This window comes from Canis lupus, chromosome 31, assembly GCF_003254725.2.
Source record: "Canis lupus dingo isolate Sandy chromosome 31, ASM325472v2, whole genome shotgun sequence".
Classification (NCBI taxonomy): Eukaryota; Metazoa; Chordata; class Mammalia; order Carnivora; family Canidae; genus Canis; species Canis lupus.
In genome coordinates, this window is record NC_064273.1 from 36,616,622 (window position 1) to 36,644,435 (window position 27,814).

The 27,814-nt window shown below is 53.5% G+C and overlaps 2 protein-coding genes across 8 annotated transcripts in view; one reads left to right on the plus strand and one right to left on the minus strand.

The window, feature by feature from the left end:
* RSPH1 (radial spoke head component 1) overlaps positions 1–11,948 on the minus strand; it is a 39,323-nt gene extending 27,375 nt beyond the window's left edge. For all 5 annotated transcript variants that reach the window (XM_049104635.1, XM_025462064.3, XM_025462061.3 and 2 more), the window contains exons 1-6: positions 11,820–11,948; positions 9,358–9,471; positions 9,136–9,241; positions 4,994–5,084; positions 4,377–4,512; positions 101–172 (exon numbers count right to left, since the gene is read on the minus strand). In XM_049104635.1, the coding sequence (XP_048960592.1) occupies positions 101–172; positions 4,377–4,512; positions 4,994–5,084; positions 9,136–9,241; positions 9,358–9,471; positions 11,820–11,873 (573 nt within the window). In that variant the 5' untranslated portion in view covers positions 11,874–11,948. The remainder of the gene's footprint in view (positions 1–100; positions 173–4,376; positions 4,513–4,993; positions 5,085–9,135; positions 9,242–9,357; positions 9,472–11,819) is intronic.
* Positions 11,949–16,550: 4,602 nt separating this feature from the next.
* The window catches only part of SLC37A1 (solute carrier family 37 member 1), a 74,165-nt gene continuing 62,901 nt past the window's right edge, over positions 16,551–27,814 (plus strand). The window contains exon 1 of one of the 3 annotated variants that reach the window (XM_035709396.2): positions 16,551–16,621. The gene's annotated coding sequence lies outside the window, so the exon portion shown is untranslated. Of the gene's footprint in view, positions 16,698–27,488; positions 27,586–27,814 lie in introns of those variants that run through there. The other 2 variants (XM_025462069.3, XM_025462070.3) reach the window with 2 other exon arrangements.

The window sequence follows — 27,814 nt, forward strand, 5'->3', positions numbered from 1 at the left end:
GGCTGCCGAGAGCCGTGTGACCTCGGATCGGGGGGCTCGACATCCCAGGCAGCCCTCCGACCCACGGATACAGGGAACCGCCTGTGGCCCCGCCACTCACCACGTCCGTGAGGCGGTACTCCCCATGCTGTTCACATCCGATGTCAAACACGTACTTTCCAGGGCCGACAGGCTACGAGCAAAGAGAAGCCAAGCAGCGCGTCACTCCTTGCGTTCCCCACCCCACCGGAGCGCGCAAAATGCTGCGGAGATGTCACCTCCAGAAACACCTGCCCAGGGTCAGGGAGGGGGGACATCCCATGTGTGTTAAAGAAAGCTTTTAGGAACCAACGGCTGATGGAATTGCCAAGTATAGGGCCTGTTTGGTTTGTTATTTAAGCTTTAGTTTTATCTCAATAAAAAGGATGCGTTCATTACAAAAATGTCACCCACAGGCTAACAAGCTAGACAGGAGTGCTAATAATACTGTGACATGGTCTTGGGGCACCCGGATGGCTCGGTCGGTTAAGTGTCTGACTCGTGATTCTGGCTCAGGTCGTGATCTCGGGGTCATGGGATCGGGCCCCACCCCCCCAGCTCCGTGCTCACGGGAAGTCTGCTTGAGATTCTCTCTTTCTCCCTCTGCCCCTCGCCACCACACTCTAAATAAATACACAAAGAAGTAAAATCTTTTTAAAAAAAATATTGTGACATATTCTTTAAGACCTTATTCCTTATTTCTAGTATATAGATTTTTCTAAATAAAAGTTTGACCATGGGACACCTGGGTGGCTCAGCAGTTGGGCCTCTGCCTTCAGGGCCATGACCCTGAGGTCCTGGGATTGAGTCCCACGTTGGGCTCCCTGCAGGGAGCCTGCTTCTCCCTCTGCCTGTGTCTGTCTCTGCCTCTCTCTGTGTCTCTCATGAGTAAACAAATAAAATCTTTTTTTAAAAAAAAAAGGTTGGACCATAATTACGTACACTGACTCATACACTCTATTTTTACTTAGAAACGTGGCATAAATGAATTCCCATATTTGCAAATCATTGTACATGATACCAATCTGTCAGCCTGGTATTTTCTCTCATTTGAGAGTTATAATCTATTTTACCCATTTACTATCATTAATATTCGGTGTGCTGGTGTTATTCTTTGACCAAGACCCCTGCAGGAGACACATTCGGAGTCCCCTCTTATGTACACTTGTGAGATTTTCCTCAGGGAAGTTTTCACAGGTGGAATTTCTGGCACATACACAAACACACAATGTGTACACAAAATATATAGACACACTCTTTTTTTATGTATTGATGACAATGAGGCTCTAATAATTTTCCTTCCCACAACATCACTTAAGAGCCCCTTGTATTCAAACCCTTGTCTTTCCTGGGCATTAACATTTTGTCCTATCTTTACATTTTTTAAAAAATATGAAAAACAGGATCTCATCATTAAGTCACATCTTTAAGCTACTAAATCATTGATTGACGCAAGTGCTTTATACATTTATACGTAACGTTACAAATATCCTAACCCCATTGGTCATTTATGTCTTAAATTTTCTTTATAACGTGTTCTAATCTACAAGGTATTATTTTTATCTAAAAATAATAACCCAAATGACCCAATATGATATTTTAGATTAAAAAATATAGATTTTTTTATCTAAATAAAACAACCCAAATCTATTGGGTTTTCCTTTACGCTTCTGTTTAGAAAGTCCTCTTTCAAAAATAATAATAATAATAAATAAATAATTGAAATAATAAATAAATAATTGAATAAATAATAATTGAAAAAAATAAAGTCCTCTTTCTTTCCTCATTTTAAAGTTAATGAGCATTTTATCTGTAATTTTTTTTTTTTACATCTAAACTTTTACTCCCTCTAGTGCGTGTCTTCATCTAATGATGGACAACGAATGCTGACTTCATTTTTCTCCCAAAACGGCTATCAAGTTGTCTGAACATCACTCCTCGACTTCTCCCCTTTTCAGGAGCTGAGTCACCGTATGCATGTGAATCTGTCCCTAGACTTTCTAATCTGCTTCACTGATCTGTATTTCTCCATCCTGGTATCTCAGTTTTAATTATCAAGCTTTATTTAAAGTGTCTTTTAACAACTTGTCGGTAAGGATTTGAAAAGGCAATTCCCTGAGGAAGAAAGTCAAACCAGTAGCAGAAGTGTGTAAAGATGCTGGACTTCACTAGGAATCAGGAAATGCACACTAAAACCAGGCTTTTTTTTTTTTATCCATTGGATTCGCAAAAAAAATTAAAGACTAGTGATGTACAACGTTGCAGAATGTATAACAGAGGCTCTCGGAGTCTATTGGCCAGAATGTGAACTGGCACAGCTTCTTAGGGCAGTTGGCAATAGCAATCATGATTCAAAATGTCAATATTTGTAGACTCAGCAATTGCGATATCTAACCTACGTAAATATTCCAAATGCGCAAAAAGATAGGTGTCTCTGTGTTTTCATATCCTGATGTAACGTGATCCTATTTACATAGTGACAAGCCCCGTGCTGCATGTGTGTGCAGACGTGCTGCACAGAAGAACGTGGCGGGGTCACACGCCACGGCGGGGAAGAAGCAGGGGGAGAAGGGAAGGCTGGAGCTCAGGTGGGCGGTGGAGGGCCGGGTGCCTGGAGACAGCCGACCCTTCAACAGCTCCGGTCTACACTGCACAGGTCCACTTATAGGCAGATTTTTTTTTTTCAATAAATACAGACCAGTGCTGTGAATTTATTTTCTCTTCCTTATGATTTTCTCTTTTTTTTCATAATTTTTTAAAGATTTTATTAATTTATATGACAGAGAGAGAGAGCACGAGCTGGGGGGTGGGCAGACAGAGAGGGAGAAGTAGGCTCCCCGCTGAGCAGGGAGCCCGATGCAGGACTCGATCCCAGGACCCTGGGATCATGACCTGAGCCGAAGGCAGACGCCTAAACCCCTGAGCTCCCAGGTACTCGGCTTCCTTATGATTTTCTTAATGACATTTCCTTTCCTCTAGCTTACTTTATTATAAGAGTTCAGCATATAATACATATACAAAGTATGTGGCTTATTTTATTGTAAGAATAACGTGTGTGATACCCATAACATACAGAGCATGTGTGAATCGACTCTTTATGTGATCAGTAAGGCTTCCAGTCGACGGCATGCCGTCAGCAGTTAAGTTTCAGGGGAGTCAAAATCCCTTGTGGATCTTTGCCCGGGGGTCAGCGCCCCTGACCCCTGCCTTCTTCAGGGGTCAACTGTACCTGCGTGTCATGTGCATAGCTTTCACTAACTCGCAGAACTAGGTTAGTGTAGGCTCGCCGCCTTCATCGGTGCTTCCAGATTCACTTTTGCCAAATTCTCTTTCCCTCCACACAGCTCCCCAGGAGAATTTTGCTGGGAATTACACGTGCAATTTATAGATTTGGGGGTGGGGGATGTGCTGCTTTACAAAGACTTGAGAGTAGAATCTGTTAATTGGGGCATGAATTCTACATAAATGGAAACTGAGTTTTAAGAGAGTCTGAGGCGACTTCATTAGATCAGTTCAAAATTCGCTATGCCAACTTGGGTTTTGTTTTGTTTTTTTTTTAATATTTATTTATTTATTTATTTAAGAGAGAGAGAGTGAAAGTGGAGGAGGGGCAGAGGGAGAGACAGCTGAGCACACGACCCTGAGGTCACAACCTGAGCCAAAACCAGGAGTCGGAGGCTTAACCCACTGAGCTACCCAAGCGCCCCCCTCCATGTCACCTCCTAAAGCCTCTAATTTGCTCGTCAAACTCTTCAGGGGAAGTTTCTGCCCAACCCCAGCTCGAAGCCACGAGGAGTGCCAGCGAGGTGGGGCTGAGTTATGCAGGGCTTCTCTGCATCCCGGCAGGACTTGGCACAGCCGTAGAGCCCGCCACACAGAAATGACCAATCGTGGGCACCGCGGACTGGACACCGTGACACCCAAGCCCACGCCCAGGGTGGGTGGGCAGGCCTGCAGCAAGAAGCTCGTGGGTCGGCCTCCCCAGGGCCCCAGCCCCATGCCTCCCAGGGCAAAGAAAGTCCAAACACACACATGCTCAACAGCAGATGTTTCACGGCCGATCTACCTACGACGAGGAGCACCTATGAGAGGCAGGATGCCCCCACGTTATAGCAACGGGATGGATGGCAGCCCAGGGAGGGTGGGGATGTCGCTGACATGCGGAGAAGAGAAGCAAGTGCCCTACACGCCGCCCTTTGCCAGCATCAGAGACCTGGGGAGACGCATGGCTGCCCACCCTCTGTATTTGGGGGGGCGGTTCTCTGGATTTTTGGTATTCCTCATTCACATATTTACAGAGACTGGGGGGAGAGGCTATTGTGCATTTCATTGGCGCACATTGTTTCCCGCTGACTTACGTTTTTGTTCAAGAACTTGCCCTGGTACCTGTGGTTCAAGTGAATGAGCTCGGCTGCTCCCTCTTGCTGCCCATTCACCCAGGTACCTACATACTTGCTGCCCGTCTCTGCGTAGAAATAGGTGCCTTGCCCGTGCCTGGTTAAGACAGAGAGGAGAGTGCATTTTGTTCCGACACAGTGGAAAACCTTCCGGGTCTGTAAGACAGACATTTAAATGGAGGGTGTCTACACTTGGCTTCTCTGTCTTTGCCCCACCAGAGCACGCTCCTGCTCTGTGTGCCCACACACAGCGACTGCCTCTCTGCACATCAGCCGGGCCACGGGGGGTGTGGGGGTCAGAGGCGGTGCTCCTGGGAGCTGTGGCCCTGTCCCCAGGAGGGTTCTTCGGTGGGCTCGTTGCCATGGGGGCTCTTGAGCCAAGGACCACGTATTGTCCCAGCAAGTCTGCACCTGCCTGGCAATGTCACCTCTGGCATGCTCATCTTCAAGCCATGAAGGGGTGCAGCTGCTTGGCAAAGCTGGCTAGTGGGCTTTTGTCATGATTGTGCTTCATGCTAAGGCATCATCCTATTCCCATTACATAAATAGGTCTACAGAACGGAAGAGAGAACGCAAACCTTTGGTGAGCAAACCACTCTCCAGTGTAGGTATCATTATTGACGTAGTAGTACACACCATAGCCGTGCCTTAGGTCATCGGCCCACTCACCTGGAAGGGACGACACAAAAGCAGGCCCGGGTGAGAGGCACGAGATGGCCTTCATCTGCTGCCTCCTCCCTCTGTGACTCCCCTCTGTCCCCCTGCCCCTCTGGCTCAAAGGCATGGCGTTGGTGGGGGGAGGGCTGGTTAAGGGAAGCTGAGTCAAGAGCTCACTGGGGGCAGGTCCGGGCAGGTGTATGCAGGTGGGCCACAGTCACTTGTGCGCGCTACCAGCAGGCATCACAGTTGGCCACGGGCAGAGCTAGGATTCAGATCAGGCTTTGGTCTCCCTACCCCATACCCTTGCTGCTTGCATGTGTTTAGTGATCCAGTAACAACTTCGAAGCTTGATGATCCCTCCTCAGCCTCTTGCCGACAGCTCACACTATTTCCCACTTCATCACCTGGCTCCCGCACACCTTCCCGGCCTGGACGCCCCGGGTGTCCCACCTGCACACCAGCTCCACGCACGTGGACGCCGCACGGTTCCCAACCACGGCCTCTGCTTGGACTCCTCCCTGACGGTCCCTGCCTATGCACCTCCACGCAGGGTCCTGCTAATCTCCTGCCAGCTTCCTAAGAAACACTGGAATTGGCAAAGGTACCATAAAATTCCTAACACCTCTACCGTAATGACAACAGCAATCTGCTTAGTGAATGTTGTCAATTCTTGAAGGTTGATCCCTGTACCAGGAGACTTAGGGCGTCCTCCAATCTTACAGCTCCCAAATGGAAGAAACTTGATAGAGGTTTCCAAAGTTGACGACTATCCTTAAAAAATCACATGGCACCGCTAAGAACAAGTTATTACCCTGTCACACTTTTCTAGACTGTGAATAATTTTTAAAAACTAATTTTGATATGTCTTTGATCAAAGACAGGATTCTCTATTTTCTCCATAGAAAGGGACATCGCAAAATTGTTGTCAGATAGACACTCCATTACGAGCTAGAAAGGTAAGGAAGAGGCGTGCTGCAGGCACGTCAGACGTGGATTTTTAACACTTCTGTTCAGGAGAAATCCTCATACACTTCTGTTCAGGTCGGTTGGCTGTGATCCGGGTTGGTTTTCCCCCAGGGGCGCACGGTCCCCTTACAAAGCTCCCCACGGGTGTTCACCCCACCATGGTCCCCAGGGCTTCCAGGGCTCCCCGGTCTGGAGCTCTGGGGATGAAAGACCATGTAAAATGAAATGCTCTGCGGCATCTGGGTGGCTCCGTCAGTTAAGCATCTGACTTATTTTCTTTTTTAAAGATTTTATTTATTTATTCATGAGAGACACAGAGAGAGAAGCAGAGACGCAGGCAGAGTGAGAAGCAGGGTCCCTGCAGGGAGCCCGATGAGGGACTCGATCCCAGGACCCCTGGGGTCACGCCCTGAGCCGAAGGCAGAGGGACTCTCTCTCCCTCTCCCTCTGCCCTCTCACCCCCGCTCATGCACATGGGCTCTCTCTCTTTCTCAAATGAATAAGTAAGTAAATAAATAAAATCTTTAAAAAATAAAAAAATAAAAAGAAAATGAAATGCTCTTTCAAGAAGCTCTCTTCCACTAACATGCAGGTTAGTCACTGTCTGCCCTGCTGGCTCCCTCCGCTGCTGGGTCAGCTATAGACACGGAGAGACGGGAGCTGACACTGGTGGGGAATCACCCCCGTGCTGGTTCCCAACAGCGACGGGCTTTGCACTGGCCGCCTCCGCTGGGACACTGTAATAACCGCAACACATTTTTACAGAGACAACACCCAAAACCAGAGGGACCCACGCACATTGCCCAAGGCCGCACAGCAGAACCGAAACAAAAATCTGGGTTTCTCTGGCTCCAACCCCATGCCCTCTTCACAAGCACCCCCAAGGGCCAAGTGTTCATGCCTTCTTTTGGCTCCTGCCCCCAAGAGCTTCCAGAATAGCCAGCTTCAAGCCATCCTATTATCTTATTTCTCCACAATGTCCTTACTCAACATCTTCATCTCCATTCACCCCTTGCAGCTGGCAACAGGGCCAACATGGGAGAGGGGTGCTGGAGAGGGGTGCTCCCTCTCCTTTCCCAGGCCTCATCGGCCCTCCATCTCCACACCTGGCCGTCTGCAGAGGTGGTCCACATGCCCCTCCGAAGCCTGGCCCCCTCCGCTCCCCTCCAACCTCATCCCCTGCTCCGCCAAGCACCCCTGCCTCCCTGCCTCTGCCCAAGGGGCCCTCACAGCAGGGGTGTCCGCTCATCCCTGGGCTCCCCCACCGGGCCCACCTCCTGTCTGGGAGATCACCAATGCACCCCACACCTCGGGCTGGGGCCGAGCGCAGTAGCTACCCTGCAGGAAACCACTCTGCACGTCCCTTAGGATGGCAGCCGGGCAACACAGGGTTTTAAAGAAGTCAGCCTCATGTCAACTTAGAGCTTTAGCTCCGGTTCACCTCGGGAGCTAAAATTAACATTGTGGCTTCTGACCCGGGAGAAGAAACCTCTGAGTAGTGACCACACCCTGCACCCTTTAAGATACAGAGCCACTCGGAGACGCGAAAACTCACGGCTGTTTCCAAAGGTCTGTGTGTTGGCTAACCTGCACGTTAAAAACTCCTTCCACCCCTTGTTCTGAGCATCCTTTTTATTTTTTTTTAAGATTTTATTTATTCATTCATGAGAGACACAGAAAAAGAGAGAGAGAGAGAGAGGCAGAGACACAGGCAGAGGGAGAAGCAGGCTCCATGCAGGGAGCCCGACGTGGGACTCGATCCCGGGACTCCAGGGTCACACCCTGGGTGGAAGGCAGGTGCTAAACCGCTGAGCCACCCGGGCTGCCCCTGCGTCCTTTATATATATGCACATGTTGTTCGGCTTGTATTGACATCTAGACTAAGATAAAACATGGCAACAATGAGATTAGGGTCATAACCGTCTGGAAGGCATTAAATCAAACTCTAAATTAAATTGTCTGAAGTTCATTTAAAAAGCAGATGGTGCTCCTTCTGGAATAATTGCTCTGAGAACGATGAAAAGGAGCCGCAACTTCTTCTCTTAACAGCAACGGCATTGGCACCCTCCCCCGGGGCCTCGGACCCTGGCAGTACACCTGGTTTGCAATTCCTTGGTTCCACTTCCATTTAGCAACCAGAGAGGCAGCTCCGCCTTGCACCCGAAGGACACATCCTCATCAGGAAGCCACGCTACCACGGCGCTGCCCGGGCAGCCCATCCTGAGCGCTCGCCACCTGCCAGGCACGGTGCCCAGGGTACCATCCTCATCTGCGGACCAGAGAGCCAGGCCAGCGAGTGGGGAGGCTCCCTGCAGGAGGGCCCACCTCTTGTCACCATAGCTCCAGGGTTGCAGTCACAGACCTCCTGGGAAATCTGACCCAAACTGGATAAATTCTTCCCAGGAAAAGTCCAGAACACAGAACCCTGCATGGTTCTGTGTGGTGGCCTCACACCCACTTCCCACTTGTCTCTCCTCCCAGGTTCACCCCTGATGGGGATCAGACCAGCACGGCAGTCACACCGGGCGATGACGGTGTGCGGGGACAGCAGGGGGCATTCTCGGAAACCAGGGAACAACGATCCTCCTGAGACATGACACTGGCAGGCAAGAAATCGTGGCAGGCAGAGGAATGCCAGCTTAACGAGGCCGAACATCTTCCCCGACCAGAAGCGTTCAACGAAGGAACCCCCAAGTCTAAAGAAACCACGCATGTTCATGAAGAGAGGGTGGGTCAGAGAGAGAAACAGCAAAATCAGCTTCAAGGGCAGGAGCACCACAGAGCACCTGTTTCCTGACTCCACGAGGCTCTGCGCTCCCCCAGGGCATCCCTTGCTTTTGCTGCTCAGCATATGGGCTCACGAGGGAGAGTCATATCCCCCCCCCCCCCCGCACCAGGGGCCAATTTGTGAGTCTCAGGGCTTCCTGGTTTCTGCGTCAGCCCTGAGAACACAGGAGCACAGCCCGTGTTTGCAGAGTGCCTGACCAACCTGGAGAACCTGGAGCTCCCTCGTACGGCCCAGCATCCACAGACAAGTTCGGTCCCCAAACAAGAGCTTTACGGCCCAGAAATCTGCTCTGTGAGCACGTTTTACCTTCGTATCTTGATCCATCTGGGTATATAAAAGTGCCGTGACCATGCTTTTTATTTTTAACGTACTCTCCGATGTACCGAGCGCCGCTTTTAAATTTGTAGATCCCCTGAAATACATTGATTATATACGATTCATATCATTCCTGATACGTGCTCAGCCCTGCGGTGCTCGCCGCTGGCGCACTGACTGGAATAAGCTACCTCCCGGCGGCACCATTCTGACCTGGCCGTGTCTTTTACCGTGCTCGTAGTTCCCTTCATACGTGTCCCCGTTGGGCAGTCTTGCCTTCCCGTGTCCGTGTCGTTCGCCTGCCTCATTCCGTTCCCCGTCGTATTCCTGGGCAGAGGAGACAGGGATAATTACAGCTACTGTGTATTCGTCACTAAGGATGTCTTAAGCATCTTTACATAAAAGAGTATTTCATTGAATCCCTCCCAATCCCCAGCCCCATCTTACAGGTGAGGTAGGCAACCACACCTGGGCGACATGAAGCATTGGTCCAAGGGGACACACCTAGTGCCTGTCACTGGCGGGAGCCTCACTCGCTGTCTCCGGTATCTGAGCTGGTAATTTATCATGATAATCCTTCACATTGTAAATGAAGCCAACAAATTGTGGAAAACGAGAGGCATTCCAAATTGTGTTCTTTATGGGGACGGATGTGAAGTAATACATGCAGGGGGAATAGGTCTCAAGCCACACAAATACCTCCCTGTTGCTGCCGCCAGTAATCCAGGACTTCAAATGAAAAAAAAAAAAACAAAAAACAAAACAAAAACAAAACAAAAAAAACCCCCCACCCAACTCTTCCTTCAAGGATTCCTGGATTCCTGGGTGCCTGAGATGTCAGGACAGCTTTCAGCCTCAGGAGGTGTCAGGGGGAGGGGAAGCCACATGGGGGAACTGAGGAGTCACCGGGGCTCAGTTGTCTCAAGAGTCCCCAACTCCACTTAGCTCATCTCCTTATCAAGTTTAAACTCTTTATCAAGAGAGTTTCAAACACTCATGGACTAATACGGTAAGACAGAAATAATTACATATCTTAAAAGTAGGTCAATAAAAAAAAAAGAACCTAACACAAGCTTGTAATTCACCTCTTTTCTCCTTACCCTTCACAAAACAAACATTCCTCAAGCACCTCGTCGTGAGCGCAGAGTGCACAGAATAAATAATAAAAGGGCCGGGGCACAGAGTAATGATTTCACGTGGAGTTGGATCTGCAAAGACTTATTGCAACACAGGCTCAAACACGCCACTAGGACTTTGGAAACAAATGCTTCTGGGGTCTGCCCTTGCCTCGCACGATCTAGCCCAGAAATCCTTGCTCAGAGCAGAAGGTAAAAATGTGTGGCTTTACAGATCTAAATCACAATGTATAAAAGCTTCCCCCCACCCTCGCTCAGAAGCCCTCCCAGTGCACCCAATGCTGAGCCACTGGGGTGACTGAATAGAAGGGAACCCTTTAAAACGACCCCAGCTGTGGATTTATGGGCAACAAAAAAGTTACGAATCACTAGGGCCATCCTAGGAGACAAACTTGAAGTCTTCCTGGGCAGATGTCGTAGGTCGGGTTCCCCCAGAAGCAGACCCTGAGCAAGTGATTTTTTTTTAAAGTGCTCCCCGGGAAATCAATAAATGGGAGGGGGAAACAGATATGGAAGAGGAGCATGAGAATGTCTGGAGACGTCCCAGACTCGGCCTCGTTGCACAGGGGATTCTGGGGTGTAAATCACTGCAGTTTGTCCTGCTTTTTAAGCACGAGCGGCTGGCTGTCCTGAGAGCACGCAGATCCCGGGCTTCTGGCTCTGCCCGCCGGCCAGGCGGCTCTGCTTTGTAGAGGTGCTAGTCTTGAGCAGTAACTAGGGCAGAAGCTGGGAGACGGGCGCACAGAGCTGCCAAGAAGGCCCCAGCAGGCACCGACCCATCGGTCACAGCAAGAGGTGACAGATTTTTCAGTTAATTCGGAAACCATAAAATAATAATAATAATAATAATAATAATAATAATAATTCGGAAACCATCTCAACTCTGTACCCTGAACACACACACACCATGGCTGGGGTTCCCAACTGTCAGCCAAGAAATGGCACCCTCTGGGCTAGAGTGATTCATCTGTGATTACATGTTTATGTGCACACGGCGCCCAGCTCACACCACTGGATAAGGTGCACCCGGCACCGCCTCGCCACTGTCTGTCTACACCAGGGGATGAGTCCTACGACTTGGCTCAGCTCCCAGAGAAGCATTAGTCCTTCCAGGCCTCTAGGGCATGCCTTGGGGAAGCGTTCGCTGAGACCTTCTCAGCATCTCTTGAAGGCTGGCCAAGCAGCTGTCCTCCGTCCCCCTGATCCCGAGGAGCTGAGCTCCGCTGCAGGAATGACTGTTCATCGCCGCCCGGCAGGAGGGGTGGCCCTGCCAGCCACAGACACCGCGGGCATGGAGCGGCAGCAGAGGATGCTCCACCTGGCGGACATGGCAGGCGGGGGACGCTCCAGAGGCTGCCTCGGAACACGGGAGGGCGGATGGGGAGGAGACGGGAGGGAAGGCAGCGGCGACAAGGGATGTGGCGAGAAGACGTCAGCTGTTCTCCTTTCACCGCCAGCTTCCAGGACTGGGCGCTGCTTTGGCCGCACTGGCCTCCGGGGGTGCGCCCGGGGAGCCCCCACCCCTCACCCAGCTCTCACCCCAATATCATTCTCTCCCTCCTCCTCCAGCTCCTCCGAGCCCAGGTCCGACATGGCCTCGCCCGGGTCTGGGTCCTCGCCGCCACCAGCGCGTCTCTGTAGGTCCCCGCCGCCTGCACCGCCGCGTCCGCCGTCGCCATGGAGACGCGGCCTGCCCCGCCCCCTCCGCCGGCGCGGGGCGGAGCCACTGGCCGCGTCCGGGTGCTGCCATAGCAACAGGAGGGGCTCCACCAATCGCTGCTCGGGAAGAGGGAGGGGGCGGGACTCGGGAATGGAGAGGGGGCGTGGCCTGGAGCGGGAGCCACTGGCCGCGTCCGGGTGCTGCCATAGCAACAGGAGGGGCTCCACCAATCGCTGCTCGGGAAGAGGGAGGGGGCGGGACTCGGGAATGGAGAGGGGGCGTGGCCTGGAGCGGGAGCCACTGGCCGCGTCCGGGTGCTGTCATAGCAACGGGAGGGGCTCCACCAATCGCCGCCCGGGGAGAGGGAGGGGGCGGGACTCGGGAATGGAGGGGGGCGTGGCCTGGAGCGGGAGCCACTGGCCGCGTCCGGGTGCTGTCATAGCAACGGGAGGGGCTCCACCAATCGCCGCCCGGGAAGAGGGAGGGGGCGGGGCTCGGGGCGGACTTGGTACCCACCAGCTCTCTGACCTGGACACCCTGGGCTGGCCGGGATCCCGCCGTCGGCTGCTGGATGATGCTGTAACGAGGAGGCACCTTTGGGTCAGGGCCGTGAAGAGGGGGTGCACAGAAGACGCACAGAGGCCAGCTCTGGACAGGGCCTCCCCTCTGCCCGCCGCTGAGTGCTGCCCCTCTCGACCCCTCCCTTGGCCTCTTGGGTCCCTCCGCGGGCCCTGCCCTCTCCTCCTCGCCTTTCTGGGCTCTCCTGACCAGTGTGGACAGTCCAGAGAAACGTGTCCGCTGACAGCCTTCCTCTTGTTTATAAACATCCCCTCCTGACGCAGGGAGTCAGCTCTAACCTCTTAGCAGAGGCGCGTCCACACTGATTCGCTTCGGGGTTTGACACCCCTCCTCCACCTCAAACATGATGAGTCCAGTCTCCTCTATGTCTCAAGGAGGAAAGGACTTGAACTCCACGCATCATCCACCTGCTTGTCATCCACCCACCATCCATCCAGCTAGCCATCAAGCCCCCACAGCACCTAGAAAAGGGTTTTTCACACAGTAGATGCTCAGCCAAGCCAGTGAGATCCAGTCCATCTGGGCCTTTAGATCCCTGGTGAGATGAAAACATGGTAGAGGTCTTTCTTTTAATGGTACTTAAAAGAATCTCTATTTTGTTTGTGTCAATAAAGACCACTCAAATGAACAAGCAAAGGCCATTTATTCAGAGCTTGCTATAGCCAGGGAGTCAGCTGCCATCACTTGCATTTTGGCAGAGATTCACAGGGGGGCAGAGCTTGCAGTGGAAGAGAGGGGAGGCGCCAGGTGTGCCCCACCTGGGGGCTGTTGGCCCAGCTAACTAGAAGTGGGACATGCTAGGTGATTGGCTAGCAGACTGAACCTTCTCTGGTTGGTCTTAAGCTGGAAGTGGAGACCACTCAGCTATTAATCAAGTCCTGGCCAATTGTCATGGGGGTTATTGTTTGCTTCTAGGGCAGTTGTTTGCTCCTAGATCAGACCGACTTCCTACAAGTCTGACTTACAGCACATCAGCTCCCTGGGCGGTTCCTATAGATAATGGGTTGGTTTCTTAGGCTGTGGCTTGTGGGTCAGAGTTCTGTTTTTCTATATGGTTTGGCCATTGTACATTTGTATACCTGATTTCTAATGTGTTTTTGAAAATCACACAAATAACTGTGTCTTCTCAAATCTACATATTGTTGGTTTTTGAATTTTAAAACCTTGAACAATAACAATAACCCAATCATCTTATTTCTTTAAACGTAATATTTAAGTATTCAAAAAATTGACCTAAATGGGAGGGAAACTGGTCTTAAAGTCATCATTGTTCAATAAAAACATTACTCTCCTAGAGCCAGAATGCCTAAGTTCTAATTTTGGGCCCCATGGGTTTGGTGACCTCTGGCAATTCATCTGCCCTCTGAGCTTCGGATTCCTATTTTGTTTTTTGTTTGTTTTTGGTTTTTGGGGTTTTTTTCGGATTCCTATTTTGTAAATTGGGGAGAATAAGCTCTTCTGATCTCAAAGAGCTGCCATAGGAATCAAAGATAATATTTTATCAATGCATTATTATGATAGCTACCTAATATTAACAATAAAAATATTACAAAGAAATCACGTATCATTAATAGAAAGTTCCTCCCATACCCATCCCAAGGTATGTTGTTTGTTGTTGCCCTGGAGGTAAGGGGAGGAGTAGCGAGGAAATAAGAGTTTGATCTTGCCAACCACCTTACAGATGCCAAACCCATGAGAGGAAGCCCCCCAGATCTTCCTGAGCACTCATACTCTGCAACCTTTCCCTTGGAAACAATGACGTAGTGGACGGTAATGATCTTAACCAAATCTCAGGCCCAAATCTTAGGCATCACTTACAAAAAAAGGAAAGAAAGAAAGAAAGAAAGAAAGAAAGAAAGAAAGAAAGAAAGAAAGAAAGAAAGAAAGAAAGAAAGAAAGAAAGAGAAGAAAGGGAAGAAAGAGAGAAAGAAAGAAAGAAAGAAAGAAAGAAAGAAAGAAAGAAAGAAAGAAAGAAAGAAAATACAAGCAAATTAACATCCAAAAACCTACAACTAGCATTATTCGTTAGATGCAAAGAAAAAAAGATCGTAAGTAACAAAACTTAACAGTTTTTCTTGTGGGGAAGAGTGAGGTCTTTGGGACACGGGTGATCATGATCTTCCTTATACTTCTTTATAAATGTCGTCACATTCACTACAACTGAACATGTCTTTATAATAAAATGTCAAAAATATTTTAGAGATCAGAAATCTGGAACAGTGATGATAATTCAAGTATGTCTTAGCTTTTTTTTTTTTTTTTTGCACGTGAGAATGATTTGGTCTATCAATGACAGTAACTAAGGTTTGCTAAGTTCTGACTGTGTGCTGCAGTGTTTTAAGAGCTTCATATGGGGATCCCTGGGTGGCGCAGCGGTTTGGCGCCTGCCTTTGGCCCAGGGCGCGATCCTGGAGACCCGGGATCGAATCCCACGTCGGGCTCCCGGTGCATGGAGCCTGCTTCTCCCTCTGCCTGTGTCTCTGCCTCTCTCTCTCTCTGTGACTATCATAAATAAATAAAAATTAAAAAAAAAAAAAAGAGCTTCATATGGATCGTGTTGTTGCATCCCATCACCCCCCCCCCCACACACACACACACACACACTGTACAGCTAAGGGAGAGAAGCCCCAGGGGGGTGAAGTCATTGCTCAGGTTCATAGAATCGGCGGGGTCACAGCCATTGCTGTTCCTCGTGACACCCCCCTGCCTTCCAAATCTCTGACTCCAAGGAGCAGCTGCGGTGTCCAGGGGGTGGCCTTAAAAGCACCTACCAAGCAGAGAACCACTGGCTCAGTGAGCTCTATTTTTTTTTTCTTTTTTAAGATTTTACTTATTCATGAGAGACGCAGAGAGAGAGAGACAGAGACACAGGCAGGGGGGAGGCGGGCTCCCTGCAGGGAGCCCGATGGGGGACCGCATCCCAGGACCCCGGGCCACATCCTGGGCCGAGGGCAGGCGCTCCACCGCTGAGCCCCCGGCGCACCCTCGAGCTCTAGGCTGAGGAAGCCAGAAGCGGCTCAAGCAAAGCCTGGCGTGGACCTCACGCTAGCGGGCGGCCGGGTGCCCGGCCCCTCCGAGCCCTACCTGACCGATGCCCCACACAGGCTGCTCTCCCCTCCCATCTCCACTGTCCAGATAAGGCAAGAACGGGGACAACGGGCGGCCCCGTCCCTCGCAGCAGCACAGACCTGCCCCGAACCCCTCCCCGCAGGACAGCTCAGGGCAGGCGCTCCCGGCCAGCGGCGGGTCCCAGGAGGGCTGCACCGGCAGCCGGCCCGGAGCCCGACGCACCTGGGCCCTCCCTCCCGGGAGACCCGAGCGCCGGGGGCACAGCCGCCTCTCAAACTCCGAAGGCTTCCTCCTCCTCTCCTCGGAGGCTTGAGGGGCCAAGCGAGGGCGCCCTCCCCACGACCAGAAAGGCTTTTCTTCCCCGCAAAGAGGGAGGAAATCCTCTTCACCCCCGAAGGACCTCTAGAGGGACATGCTGCCCATCATCCACCTGCAAGGTCTCCCATCATGCCCAGCGAGCCCTCCCATCACCCCCAGCGAGCCCTTCCCATCACCCCCAGCGAGCCCTCCCATCACCCCCAGCGAGCCCTCCCATCATCCACCAGCGAGCCCTTCCCATCACCCCCAGCGAGCCCTCCCATCACCCCCAGCGAGCCCTTCCCATCACCCCCAGCGAGCTCTCCCATCACCCCCAGCGAGCCAGCCCATCACTCCCAGAGAGCCCTCCCATCACCCCCAGCGAGCCCTCCCATCATCCACCAGCGAGCCCTTCCCATCACCCCCAGCGAGCCCTCCCATCACCCCCAGCGAGCCAGCCCATCACTCCCAGAGAGCCCTCCCATGACCCTCAGGGAGCCCTCCCATCACCCCCAGCGAGCCCTCCCATCACCCCCAGCGAGCCCTCCCATCATCCCCCAGGGAGCCCTCCCACCACCCCCAGCGGGCCCTTCCCATCACCCCCAGCGGCCCTTCCCATCACCCCCCAGGGAGCCCTCCCATCACGCCCAGCGGCCCTTCCCATCCGCCCCCAGTGCACGCCTGCGCAGAGGCAGCCCTCGGAGAAGGCGGGAGCGCCGAGGCGGCGGGGCGTCGCGTGAGTGCGGGCGGGGGCCTACAGTTCCGCCGGTTCGTGTCCCCAGAAAGAACTTATCGTCGCGCCTTCCCGGAGTGTGAGTGACGGAGACCCGCCGCCCTCCTGCGAGGAGGCTGAGTGGAGGGAGCCCGGGCCGGGCTGGCCAGGCCGCTGAGGGCCCCCTGCGGCTCGGGATGGCTGGGGGGGGGGGGGGGCGGGGCGGGCCTGCCCCCACTGCACCCCTCCCTGACCGCCTGCCGCAGGGGGCTGGGGGGCGGCAGTTGCCATGGCGACCGGCGGCGTCCGAGCCTGTCCCTGGGGAGCCCCGGAGAGGGCGCCCGGGCCTGATCTGCCTCGTTGGGGCGGCGGCGACGGCTCGGCTCAGCAGCGGGTGAGGGACGCGAGCGCCGGCGCCGCCGCACGTGCAGGGGGCCGAGCAGGTGGACGTTTCGAAGCAGCACTGCGGCCTCCTTGGGTGGAGCTGTGACGGCGGCGGGCGCTGCGGGCCGGGCGGGCTGGCCTCCGGGCGGCTTTCCTCCCCCGAATCCGCGGGCGCGTGTCTACGGTGGAGGGAGAGTGGCCGCCCCGCGGGGCTGCGGCGTGCGGACGGCGGTGGAGCCCTCGGCGGGGCCCGCTCCCGGTGCACCTTCCGCCAGGCCTCGGGGGCGCTGTGGACTCAGGGATCCTCCGCCCCTTCAGTCGCCGGGTCTTCCTGAAGGCGCTCCGGCTGCAGACGTGCGTCGGCCAGGCGGCCGCTTGTGAGCGTCGGTGTCGTGAAGACTCGGGCTCGTCGGCGCCACGGACGCGGGCGGGCAGCCTGCGCGGGACCAGTGTGAAGCTGCGCCTCCCGCGCTCGAGGCGGCCAACACAGGAAGCCGCCGGCGCGCAGACGCCCATCCTGCGGTGGACAGGAGGTGCACGGGGGAGGGCACGGGAGGTGCACGCGAGGTGCACGGCAGGTGGACGCGAGGTGCATGGGCGGAGGACTCGAGGTGGATGGGAGGTGGACGCGAAGTGCATGGGCGGAGGACTCGAGGTGGATGGGAGTTGGACGCGAAGTGCACGGGAGGTGGACGCGAGGTGCATGCGAGGTACACAGGAGGTGGACACGAGGTGCACGGGAGGTGGATGCGAGGTGCACGGGAGGTGGACGCGAGGTGCACAAGAGGTGTATGTCAGGTGCACGCGAGGTGCACGGGAGGTGGACGCGAGGTGCACGGGAGGTGGACGCGAGGTGCACAGGAGGTGGAAGTGAGGTGGACGCGAGGTGCATGCAAGGTGCACGGGAGGTGGACGTGAGGTACACAGGAGGTGGATGCGAGGTGCACACGAGGTGCACGGGACGTGGACGCAAGGTGCACGGGAGGTGGATGCGAGGTGCACACGAGGTGCACGGGAGGCAGACGCAAGGTGCACGGGAGGTGGACGCGAGGTGCACGCGAGGCGGACGCGAGGTGCACGTGAGGTGGACGCGAGGTGCATGCGAGGTGGACGTGAGATGGACGCGAGGTACACGGGAGGTGGACGCGAGGTGCACGCGAGGTGGATGCGAGGTGGACGGGAGGTGCATGCGAGGTGCACGGGAGGTGGACGCGAGGTACACAGGAGGCGGACGCGAGGTACAGGCAAAGCGCACGGGAGGCTGAACGCGAGGTGCACGGCAGGCGGACGCGAGGTGCACGGCAGGCGAACGCAAGGTGCACGGCAGGTGGACGCGAGGTGCATGCGAGGTGCACGTGAGGTGCATGGGAGGACACCACCAGTCCTCGTCCGCTCCGGTCATGAAACCATCCAGTACTACGACACAACCAGCCAGGCGGGGAGGCCAGTGGCAGTCGGCCGCGCGGGGACCGGTGCCTGGGAATCCGGCTGCTCCGTTTGATGTTGGCCCGCAGCCCGGCAGCTCAAGGGAAGAGCCTGCAGCCTCTCCCGGCACTGCACAGAGGAAGCGTCCGGTCAACACACGCTGCTCACATTGCACACCACGGATCGCTTTGCTGCAGCACAGTGATTTTAGGCGATGCTTGGGAAAGACAAAAGAGTAGAGCGTGTCCATTTTTTAATTCCTTTTTCATCTGCTTTAGGGTCTTCCTTTCTTTATTCTTAAGTCAGATTGGATTTTCCGAAGGTTCTGTGAATACACGGGTTAAGTAGTTGTCACTGAGCGTGTGCTGAACCCCTGGGTTGTATACTAGGGACTCTGAGGAAATGAGAAAAATTTACAAACCCGTTTGGGACAAAGTCAGCATTAGTCCACGCTATTAAAAAATGTATCTAAATCTTGATCCCCTGTGGCTCTCTTGGTCCCTTACTCTAGATGGGACGTCGTTCTTCCCTACTAGTGGGGATGTGAGGCTGGATCTCCTGCTGGTACAGAAGACCTTGCAGGGTCAGTGGTGGTGGAGGGAGATGCCTCCCAAGCGGTACAAGGGCCTGCACCTTCCAGCACCTGAGGACGCATCAGGTTCTCTGAGGCAGCTGCAGGGCAGGAGCCCGCCAGCCGAGTGACGTTTCCCAGGGTAGGGCTCGCCCTGTGCACCTTACAGGAAGGTCATGAGGATCAAATGAGTTCACGAGAATGAAATGCTCTGGAAAGGCCACATGCTGTAGAAATGGAACATGTACACTTACCTCGGGGTTTTAAATCCTTGACCCCATAGCACTGGATCTGCACAGAATGCGTGTTTCCCTGTGTCTGTGACGCAGCAGAGACCCGCGATGAACACCCGTGAGCCCGCTCCCCGAAACCAAGAAGCGAATGAAGGGATGACCAGCATCACTGGGCACACCTGAGTGCAAAGAGCTCTGTCCCCACCTCACATCCACTGTGCAGCACTCAGCCTCGTGGGGGTGGAGGGTTACTGGGCCAGCAGGAGAAGCAGGGAGACTAAATGTGTGCTTCTCCGTGTTGCCACCTAGGATGGCCGGCCCACGCCGCTCTCCAGCCGAGTGATTGATGCCCCCAATCCCTCGCCTGCTGTAAGTTGTTTTTCTTGTCTAATTCGATGGGCAAACAGCATCTCGTGGTGACTTTACTTTGTATTTCCTGGATCGTTTGTGAGGATGAGCACTTTTCCCCACGGCTTATTCTTCCCCTACATTAACTGTATATAATTACTTAGATCGTTTTTCCTCAGGACACTGTCCTAGCTCAGCGAATGCCATTGTCTTTCTGAAACGCGACTCTCAGTTTCTCTACCTGGTGCGCAGTTCTCCTTGCACACCTCACCCGATGTAACCCCCTAGGGGGACGCTTTCCTATGTGCTTCGAGCCCCTGGTACGTCCCCTTCCCTCTGCTTCTGCTGCACTCCTGGCGTACTTGTGACTTGTGCTTCCGTGTCCCCACGTGCCCCAGGGCCTTGGCCCCGCGGCCCAGCACAGAGCCTGACCCCAAGTTAAGGCTCAGGTTAGTAAACAGTACTAAGTGCTTTTGGCAAAATTGGTAAAACGCAGTGAAGTATAAAGAAGAAGGTGAAGAACACCCGTAACCTCATCTCCTGGGAGGGCTGCTATCGGTGTTCAGACATGAATCCTTTCAGGCCTTCTATTTTTTTTAAAGATTTTTTATTTATTCATGAGAGACACAGGCAGAGGGAGAAGCAGGCTCCCTGCAGGGAGCGGGATGTGGGACTCGATCCCAGGACTCCAGGATTACACCCTGGGCTGAAGGCAGACGCTCAACCACTGGGCCACCCGAGCGTCCCCCTTCCAGGCCATCTAAATGCATACATGCTTGTATTTAACTGGAATGGTTTCGTCTATCGCTTGCCGTTAGGAGGTACTATCACACGGTGGACACGCCAGAACTTCTTCAGAAGTGTTTAAAGGGGGGGGAGGGGTTAAATGATCGAACTGTATTTCATCTTGAGAATATGTCAGAACTATTTTGATTCAATCCAGTTTGATGAACAAATGGAAGTGTTTAATGCAGACTTGAAGGATGTAGGGAGCGTCGTTTAAGGAGATTGTGCTCCTTTACGTTATTAAGAGGATACCATTTCAGGGTCTTCTCTGGGTACGTCATTCACCCCTACTGTTCGATGGCCACAGAAGCACTTCCTCAGCTCTAGGTGCCTGCCGCTCCTCTCCTTATGGCTCTGGTACCCCGGGATGTGTGTGTCTGTCTCTCCTCCCCCGACCTGGTTTTTAATGACCGGCTGCCAGGGCAAACCTCCAAGCAGTTGGGGACCAAATAGAGTAGTCGGGAGAGCTGCAGGAATCCTTCCTCCTCCACAAGGAACAGAGCCCGGAAGGTTTTAAGCGGGGCTGGTGGTTGAAGGCTTCCCAGGACTGGCGTCCACACCATCCAAACACTGAAACTTGGCACTCAGAACCAGGCTGGCACCCACTTTGGGCCACACTGGGCCCAGGGCTGCCACCTCCGGGCATGGCGACCACCCACGAGCTCAGTGCGATTTGTTTCTGGCACTGGGTGCAGAGTCTCGGTGTAGGGACCCTAAAAGGTTCCCCATTGAAGAAGAATAGAAAGGTAAAAATCCACGTTTACTGAGCAAGGTCAGTTAGGTGAAGATAGCTCCATCTCACCAGTGCGTTCCTTTGACTAGTTTCTTAGTACGTTTGAAGTATTGTTTGATTCTCAGAAGTTACAATACCCCCAAAATACGTGATGTTTTTTCTAAAAGAGTTTTTAGATTGTTTAAGTTGAAACCAGAGAACTTGTAACATGTTTAAGGCTTTGGGGCGGGGGGAGTTTTGTGGCTGGAAGCTCTCTGTGGTTTCGTACCAACTAGATGGACGGTGAGCTCCCTGAGGATGGCACCCGGCCGGGTTCTGTTGGTAACACGGTCGGTGTCTTACGGAGCCAAGTGCTCAGCGACACTACGTTAGAGGAGACGCTGAGGCATAAAGAGGTTCAGGAGCATTCCAGGGTGACATACTGAGAAAGTGCTGCAAGGACCTCAGGCAGCACCCTTGTGGGGAGACTGTGGGCACAGGCAGCCAAGCCACTTGGGTCCCCTCTCCTGACCTGGTAGCACCTGTCCCCTCGCAGACGCTCCTGAGTTTGCCAGCAGGAGGGGGGCAGTGATGTGATCCATAGGAACTTTGTAGGCACATTTGGGTTTAAAACCTGTTAGCTTTATGCCATTTAACCAAACCTTAACAGGATTTATATTAAGGGTAAGGGCGGGAAATCAAACTCCATTTTTATTTTTTGAAAGGTGTTTTATTTTTTAAGACATTTTATTTATTCATGAAAGACGTGGAGAGAGAGGCAGAGACACAGGCAGAGGGAGAAGCAGGCTCCATGCAGAAAGCCTGATGTGGGACTCGATCCCAGGACCCCAGGGTCACGACCTGAGCTGAAGGCAGATGCCCAACCACTGAGCCACCCAGGCGTCCCTCAAGTTCTCTTTTTAGAAGAAAATGACAGACCAACCACCTATGCTGCAGAAAGGGACTCTGTAGTTCCCTTTTACCCTGGTGCCCAGGGCTTGACCACAAGTTATTACACATTCACGTCCACCTGCTGTGCCTTTCTGGGGGGGAGGGGGGTTTGGAGCAGCCACCGCACACCTGGGACCAGGGACTCAGCAGCCAGGGTTTATCAGGTGGCTCCTGTGTGCCAGGCTCGATTCTAGGTGACAAGCATTCACCCCATGGACAAACAGGTAAAAAAATCTCTGCCCTCGCAGAGCCCACATCCCAGCACGTCCCGAATGATGCTTAATGCTCTTATGCTTTCTAAGCTGCGGCATTTCCAGGCTCTGAAGTCCAGACTCGCTGAGCTCCCTCCAGGGAGGCCCTCCCAGGTGTCTGCTCCTCTCCCAGATGCACCCGGCCTCGCCTCCTGGTGCCCTGCAGACACCGGGCTCTCGGACACAAGGTCCTTGCTTTAAACCTTACTTCTCGTTGCAATCCCAGCTCCGAGCATGGGGCTGCTTTTGCACACAGGAGGTTCTTTCTCATGAACAAGCGAACCTTCCAGAAGGTGTCCGAGTTGCCCCTTTCTCAATACCAGGGGGAAGGAGTGACTCCTCCATGCAAATCTGGGTGCAGGGGTTGGGGGCAAAACCTAACCCTTCAGGTTGGGGCCACCCACCTTTGTCCTCTATCGGTGTCACTCGGGCCACAGACACACCCACTCTGTCGCACACACAGATGGACACTGATAGAAATTAATGATCTCATTACTCTCCTCCTGACGGCCAGCAGCACCTGCTGCCCTCCAGGCTGTGTTCCCTGCAGATTCCCTTAAACCCTCTTCATTTTTCTCAAACACCAGAGGTCGGTCCCTCTTCACTTTGAGCAGCTGACCTTACCTTCTGCGCCAAAGGAACGTAGATAAGAACCCTCAGCTCATGCGCACTCACCTACAAAATGACCTGTGTCTACGTATGTCCTTTTCATTGTCCCTTCTCCATCCCGGGGCTCATTTTTCTGGTGTGGACTCCTTGTCTTTCTGCCTCTGGAGGGACGTGTGTCCTTCGAGCTGACAGCCCTCTTTCCCGTGCACACCGACCCTGTCCTCTCTCTGGCGCCTCCCCAGAGAGATGCCTGGTTCCAGGTCTGGGCACATGTGTGAGACGAGCTCAGAACATCCTGTCTCACTGGAAAGCGAGGATGTTAATAAAGCACCAGGTGGAGGCAGAAGGTCTCAGGAACCAATTAGAGGAGGCTCCAGGGTGGTGCGGTCGGTTGAGCGTCTAACTCTTGGTGTCAGATCAGGATCTCACAGTCGGGAGACTGAGCCCCGCTTCAGACTCTGTGCTCAGCGCAGAGTCTGTTTAGGCTCTGTCTCCCGCTGCCCCTGCCCCCTGCTCTCTCTTTTCCTCAAATAAATCTCTAAAAAGAGAAGAAAAAGAGGCTCTTACCTGCCAGATGGGCAAATGACATTAGTGCATATAACAAAAAAGGCAAAACAACATGAAAGGAAACTGATAACTTTCAAAAAATGCTAAAAAATCAAGATATTATTTTAGCAAGTGGCAGATGAAGGAATCCCGCCTTCATCCTGCCTTCCCTGCCTGCACCGCACCTCACAGGCAGCTAATTAGTTAGCTAAGTAATTGGTAAGAGGTCTGTCTCTGGAGGTGTGCTACGAATAAATAAGGAGAACTCGCGGAATTAGGACAGCACTTCTGTGACATCGCTTCACAACTTCTGGGATTCTAACTTCCAGTGAAGAATGGACTTCGGCACGAGACCTCTCCATCGCCCCTGCCGTGTCCTCGCTGCCCAAATCTAACCGCGCCTCCAGATCTCACGGCCGAGTTCAGGAAGGGCGGGGTGGGGTGGGGGGAGGAACATGCTAGATCCCATCGTGAAGACGGAGCCAGCACCGCACAGAGTGTGGGAAACCGCAGGACAAATGGCCCGGCCTCTGCAACCACGGGAACAAAGTGGCAGGGGCAGAGAGAGAGGCGCAGGGCGGGTGTCCAGATGGGGAGAGCTGGGGGACACATCAGGGCAATATGTGTGTGATCTGCTTGGATCCCCATTTAAAAACAAACCATAGGGATCCCTGGGTGGCGCAGCGGTTTGGCGCCTGCCTTTGGCCCAGGGCGCGATCCTGGAGACCCAGGATCGAATCCCACGTCGGGCTCCCGGTGCATGGAGCCTGCTTCTCCCTCTGCCTGTGTCTCTGCCTCATTCTCTCTCTCTCTCTGTGACTATCACAAATAAATAAAAATTAAAAAAATAAAAAAAATAAAATAAATAAAAAATAAAAACAAACCATATAGAGGGCGAGAACATTCGTAGGACAGTCGGGGAGGCCGAGAGCAGAGGCTGGGTATTTGATGCTCTTCCAGGATTATTCATGTTGGGACAAGCCGTGATGATTGGGTTGTGGTGATGTTTAAAACCACGTCTTTTAGAGATACATTCCGAAAATTTACAGACAAAATAACGTTCGCGATTCCTGGGGCAGGAAGGGGGTCGAACGGAGGAAACGTGCTTGGCCACATACTGGTAGTTGAGATTGAGTGACGGGTACCTGGGGCTCCGTCCTAGTGTTCTCTCAACTTCTGCACCTGCTTGAAAATGCCCAGACGTTTAAGGCCTGCTTCCTGCTCCCCAGCTTTGTGCCCCCCTTCTGCCCTCCTCAGGCTCGGCCAACCTTTCTGAAAGGCTCGTCTGCTCATGCTGCCTCCTCTTCCTCCCTACTCAGTCCTCCCCCACAGCGGCCTGCCCGCCCCCATGGAAGCTTCAGTCCCCCCTTTCTAGGCAAAGCCTGTGAACCCTGACTGCTGTGCAGCCTGACTCTGCGGCCCCTTCCATCCCCTCCTGGAAACCGCCCTCCTTGGGCCCTTGGACATGGCCCTGTTCCGGCCTCTCCCACTACTCTGTCTGCGGCTTCCAGCCTCTCCTCCCTCTGCCCGGCCCCTAAGTGCGGGCACCCCTGGCTTCAGTGTCCGCCTCCTGCCTGGGCCAGCTTCTCCTCCCTGCGTCCATGGCTGTCCATACCCTGCTGCCTCCCTCACCAGCCTGGGTTTCTTCCAGAAACTCTAAACCACACCTCCAGCTCCAGTCAGCATCTCCACTGAGAGGTCCCCTGGGAACAAATGCTCCAAAGTGCAAATAAATTCCTCTCCCACCTGCCCCCCCAAGTCTGTATGTTCTGTGTCCCTCTCCATGGAGACTATCATTCCCGTAGCTGCCCAAGCCTGACACCTGGGGGCCAGCCCTGGCTCCTTTTTCTCCTTGCCCCCTTGCTCTGGCCTCCTAGACCTTTCTCCAGCCCGTGCTCCCTGGCGACCATATCCCCGTGGGCCTGGGTAGACACTGCTTCCTAGACCAGCCTCCTGCCTTGCTTCCTGGGCTCTCGTGCATGCCAACTTCCCTCTGCATGGACCGCGTCCCTTCTCTTGGCCAACCCCTTGTGTGCTCCTGAGATGTCCCCTCCTGTGATCAGCTGGTCTAGATGAGGTGACCCTCCCTGTAAGGCCAGCGCCTGAGAGCAGCCACATCCCTTCCCAGGGCCCCTCCTGTCCAGCCGCAGCCTCAGCTCCTGTTACCCTCCCTACACCCTGCACAGGCCGGTTCCACACCGCCTCCGCCCCACAAATTCTTGTCCTGCTCAGTACCTCAGAACGTGACCTTATTTGGAAATAGGGTGGCCGCAGATGTAATCGAGCCATGAAGCCGAGGTCCTGTTGGAGCAGGGTGTGCCCCAATCCAGTGTGACAGGTGTCCTGGTAGGAGGGGAGACACAGACACGCGGAGACCCAGTGTGATGACACAGGCAGACGGGAGCCGTGCATCTACAAGCCAGGGAGCACCAAGGATTGCCAGCAACACTGGAAGTTGCCCAGTTTGAGGGGCTTTGTCACGGCTGCACCAAGACGTGAATGTGAGCCCCTTCCTCCCGCTCACATGCATCTCATCTTGAGGGGATCGGCCTATTCCTGCTACGTCTTTTGCTCCGTTGAGGCCTCTTGCTGACTCGGGCCTCCTGAGCCTGGCACGGGGCAGGCCCCTGTCGGCAGGCGGTAAACACCTGTTGGCTAAAAACGAACGTGCCTCTGACTTGGTCTGTTCCCTTTACTGAAGTTACATCAGAACAAATTCAAAGCAAGCACAGAAGCTCCGGGTTAGGGTTAGAGCAGAGGCCCCACCAGGCCGGGAGCATTCGGCTGACAGCCCCCGCTGGGCCCCCGTGGGTTCATCCACCGGGAACCCTGGGGTGGGTCTGTGGCAGCCGGAGGACACACCACTTCTGGCCTTGCACACCTCGTCATGATTCTGAAACGCTGGATTTGAAAAGTTCCACTGGATTGGAAGTCATTCTACCCTCACAAGAAACTTCCGTACTATGTGGTAATGAAAGAAAAGGAAGAGCTGTTAGATTCTTCATAATTTCTACTATTGTACAACTTATGATTGTAAAAAAAAAAAATGGCTCTAACGTTACCCAGGGCACCTGGGTGGCTCTGTCGGTGGAGCGTCCGACTCTTGATTTCTGCTCAGGTCGTCATCTCGGGGTCATGATCTCAGGGTCGTGAGATCAAGCACCGCTTTGGACTCCTGAGTTCAGCAGGGAATCTGCTTCAGATTTCTTCTCTCCTCCTTTCTCTGCCGCTCCCTGCACTGTCTCTCTCTTTCTCTCAAATACATTAATAATATCTTAAGACATTTTTTAAAAAGTTATCAGTGGCCCAGAGCAAGCGTCTCCGTGGTGACATCTGAGCTATCCCCTCTGTCCTGAGCCTCCCTGCAGCTGCCTTAATCACCAAACCTGGTATGTTCATTGAAGCAACCACAGGTTCTCGTTTCAAATGTGAACTGTTTTATTTGGAAAGTTTTAAAAATTGTGGTATTTGCTCTACTACTTTTTTAGTTTTTTTTTTTTTTTTAAAGATTGAATTTATTTATTTGACAGAGAGAGTGCACAAGCAAGGGGAGAGGGAGAAGCAAGCTCCCTGCTGAGCAGGGAGCCCAGTGCAGGACTCGATCCCAGGACCCCAGGATCATGACCTGAGCCAAAAGGCAGACACTTCACTGACTGAGCCAGCCAGTCACCTTAGGTAAACACCTTAGGTGTCTCTTATCATCGTATAGAAGCTTAATACTTTATGAACGATTCATATTTTAATCCTCTTAAAATTAAAAGACTAATATTTTCAACAAATATCATACAGGCCCCCCGGCCCCCTCTGGTTGTCCACAGTGTGCCATACAAACACCATTTCCTCTGAGGCAGCTCATGTACAGGGGCCACTGCCTTCTGAGTCAGGGCAAGACCCTGAGTATCTCTCTCCAGCTAGATTTAGAAATAACTAGTACCGAGTCACTGTGACAAGTCAGGATAAACTGGTTTCTGCGGCACCCAGGAAACGCAGTACGGGCTGCCTGAGAGGACAGAGATATTTGAGCCCAGGAGGAAAGGCTGAGGTGGGGCAGGCAGGGCAGAAACGTCAGTGTGTGAGAAAGCACGCCTCCTGGAAGCCACAGAGCTGCCCTGACGCTTGGGCAGGAAGCCGCAGGAGTGGGGTCAGGCCTTGTCCAGCTACCAAGGGACCAGGTCTTGTTCCTGCGGGCCAGGGGGCATCGGGAAGGGTTTCCATCAGGAAGGACAGGGTCCCAGCTGCTTCAGGAGGGCAGTGAGGCAGCTGTGGAGAGGGTGCCTGAGGGAGAGCTTGGAGGTGGGGTGGGGGGCTGGTGCACACTTTCCGTGAGAGGCCGGGAGCCCTAGTAGAACCTACCTAGTAGGTGGGAGAACCAGAGCAGGGGTGGCTGGGGGAGAGATGGGA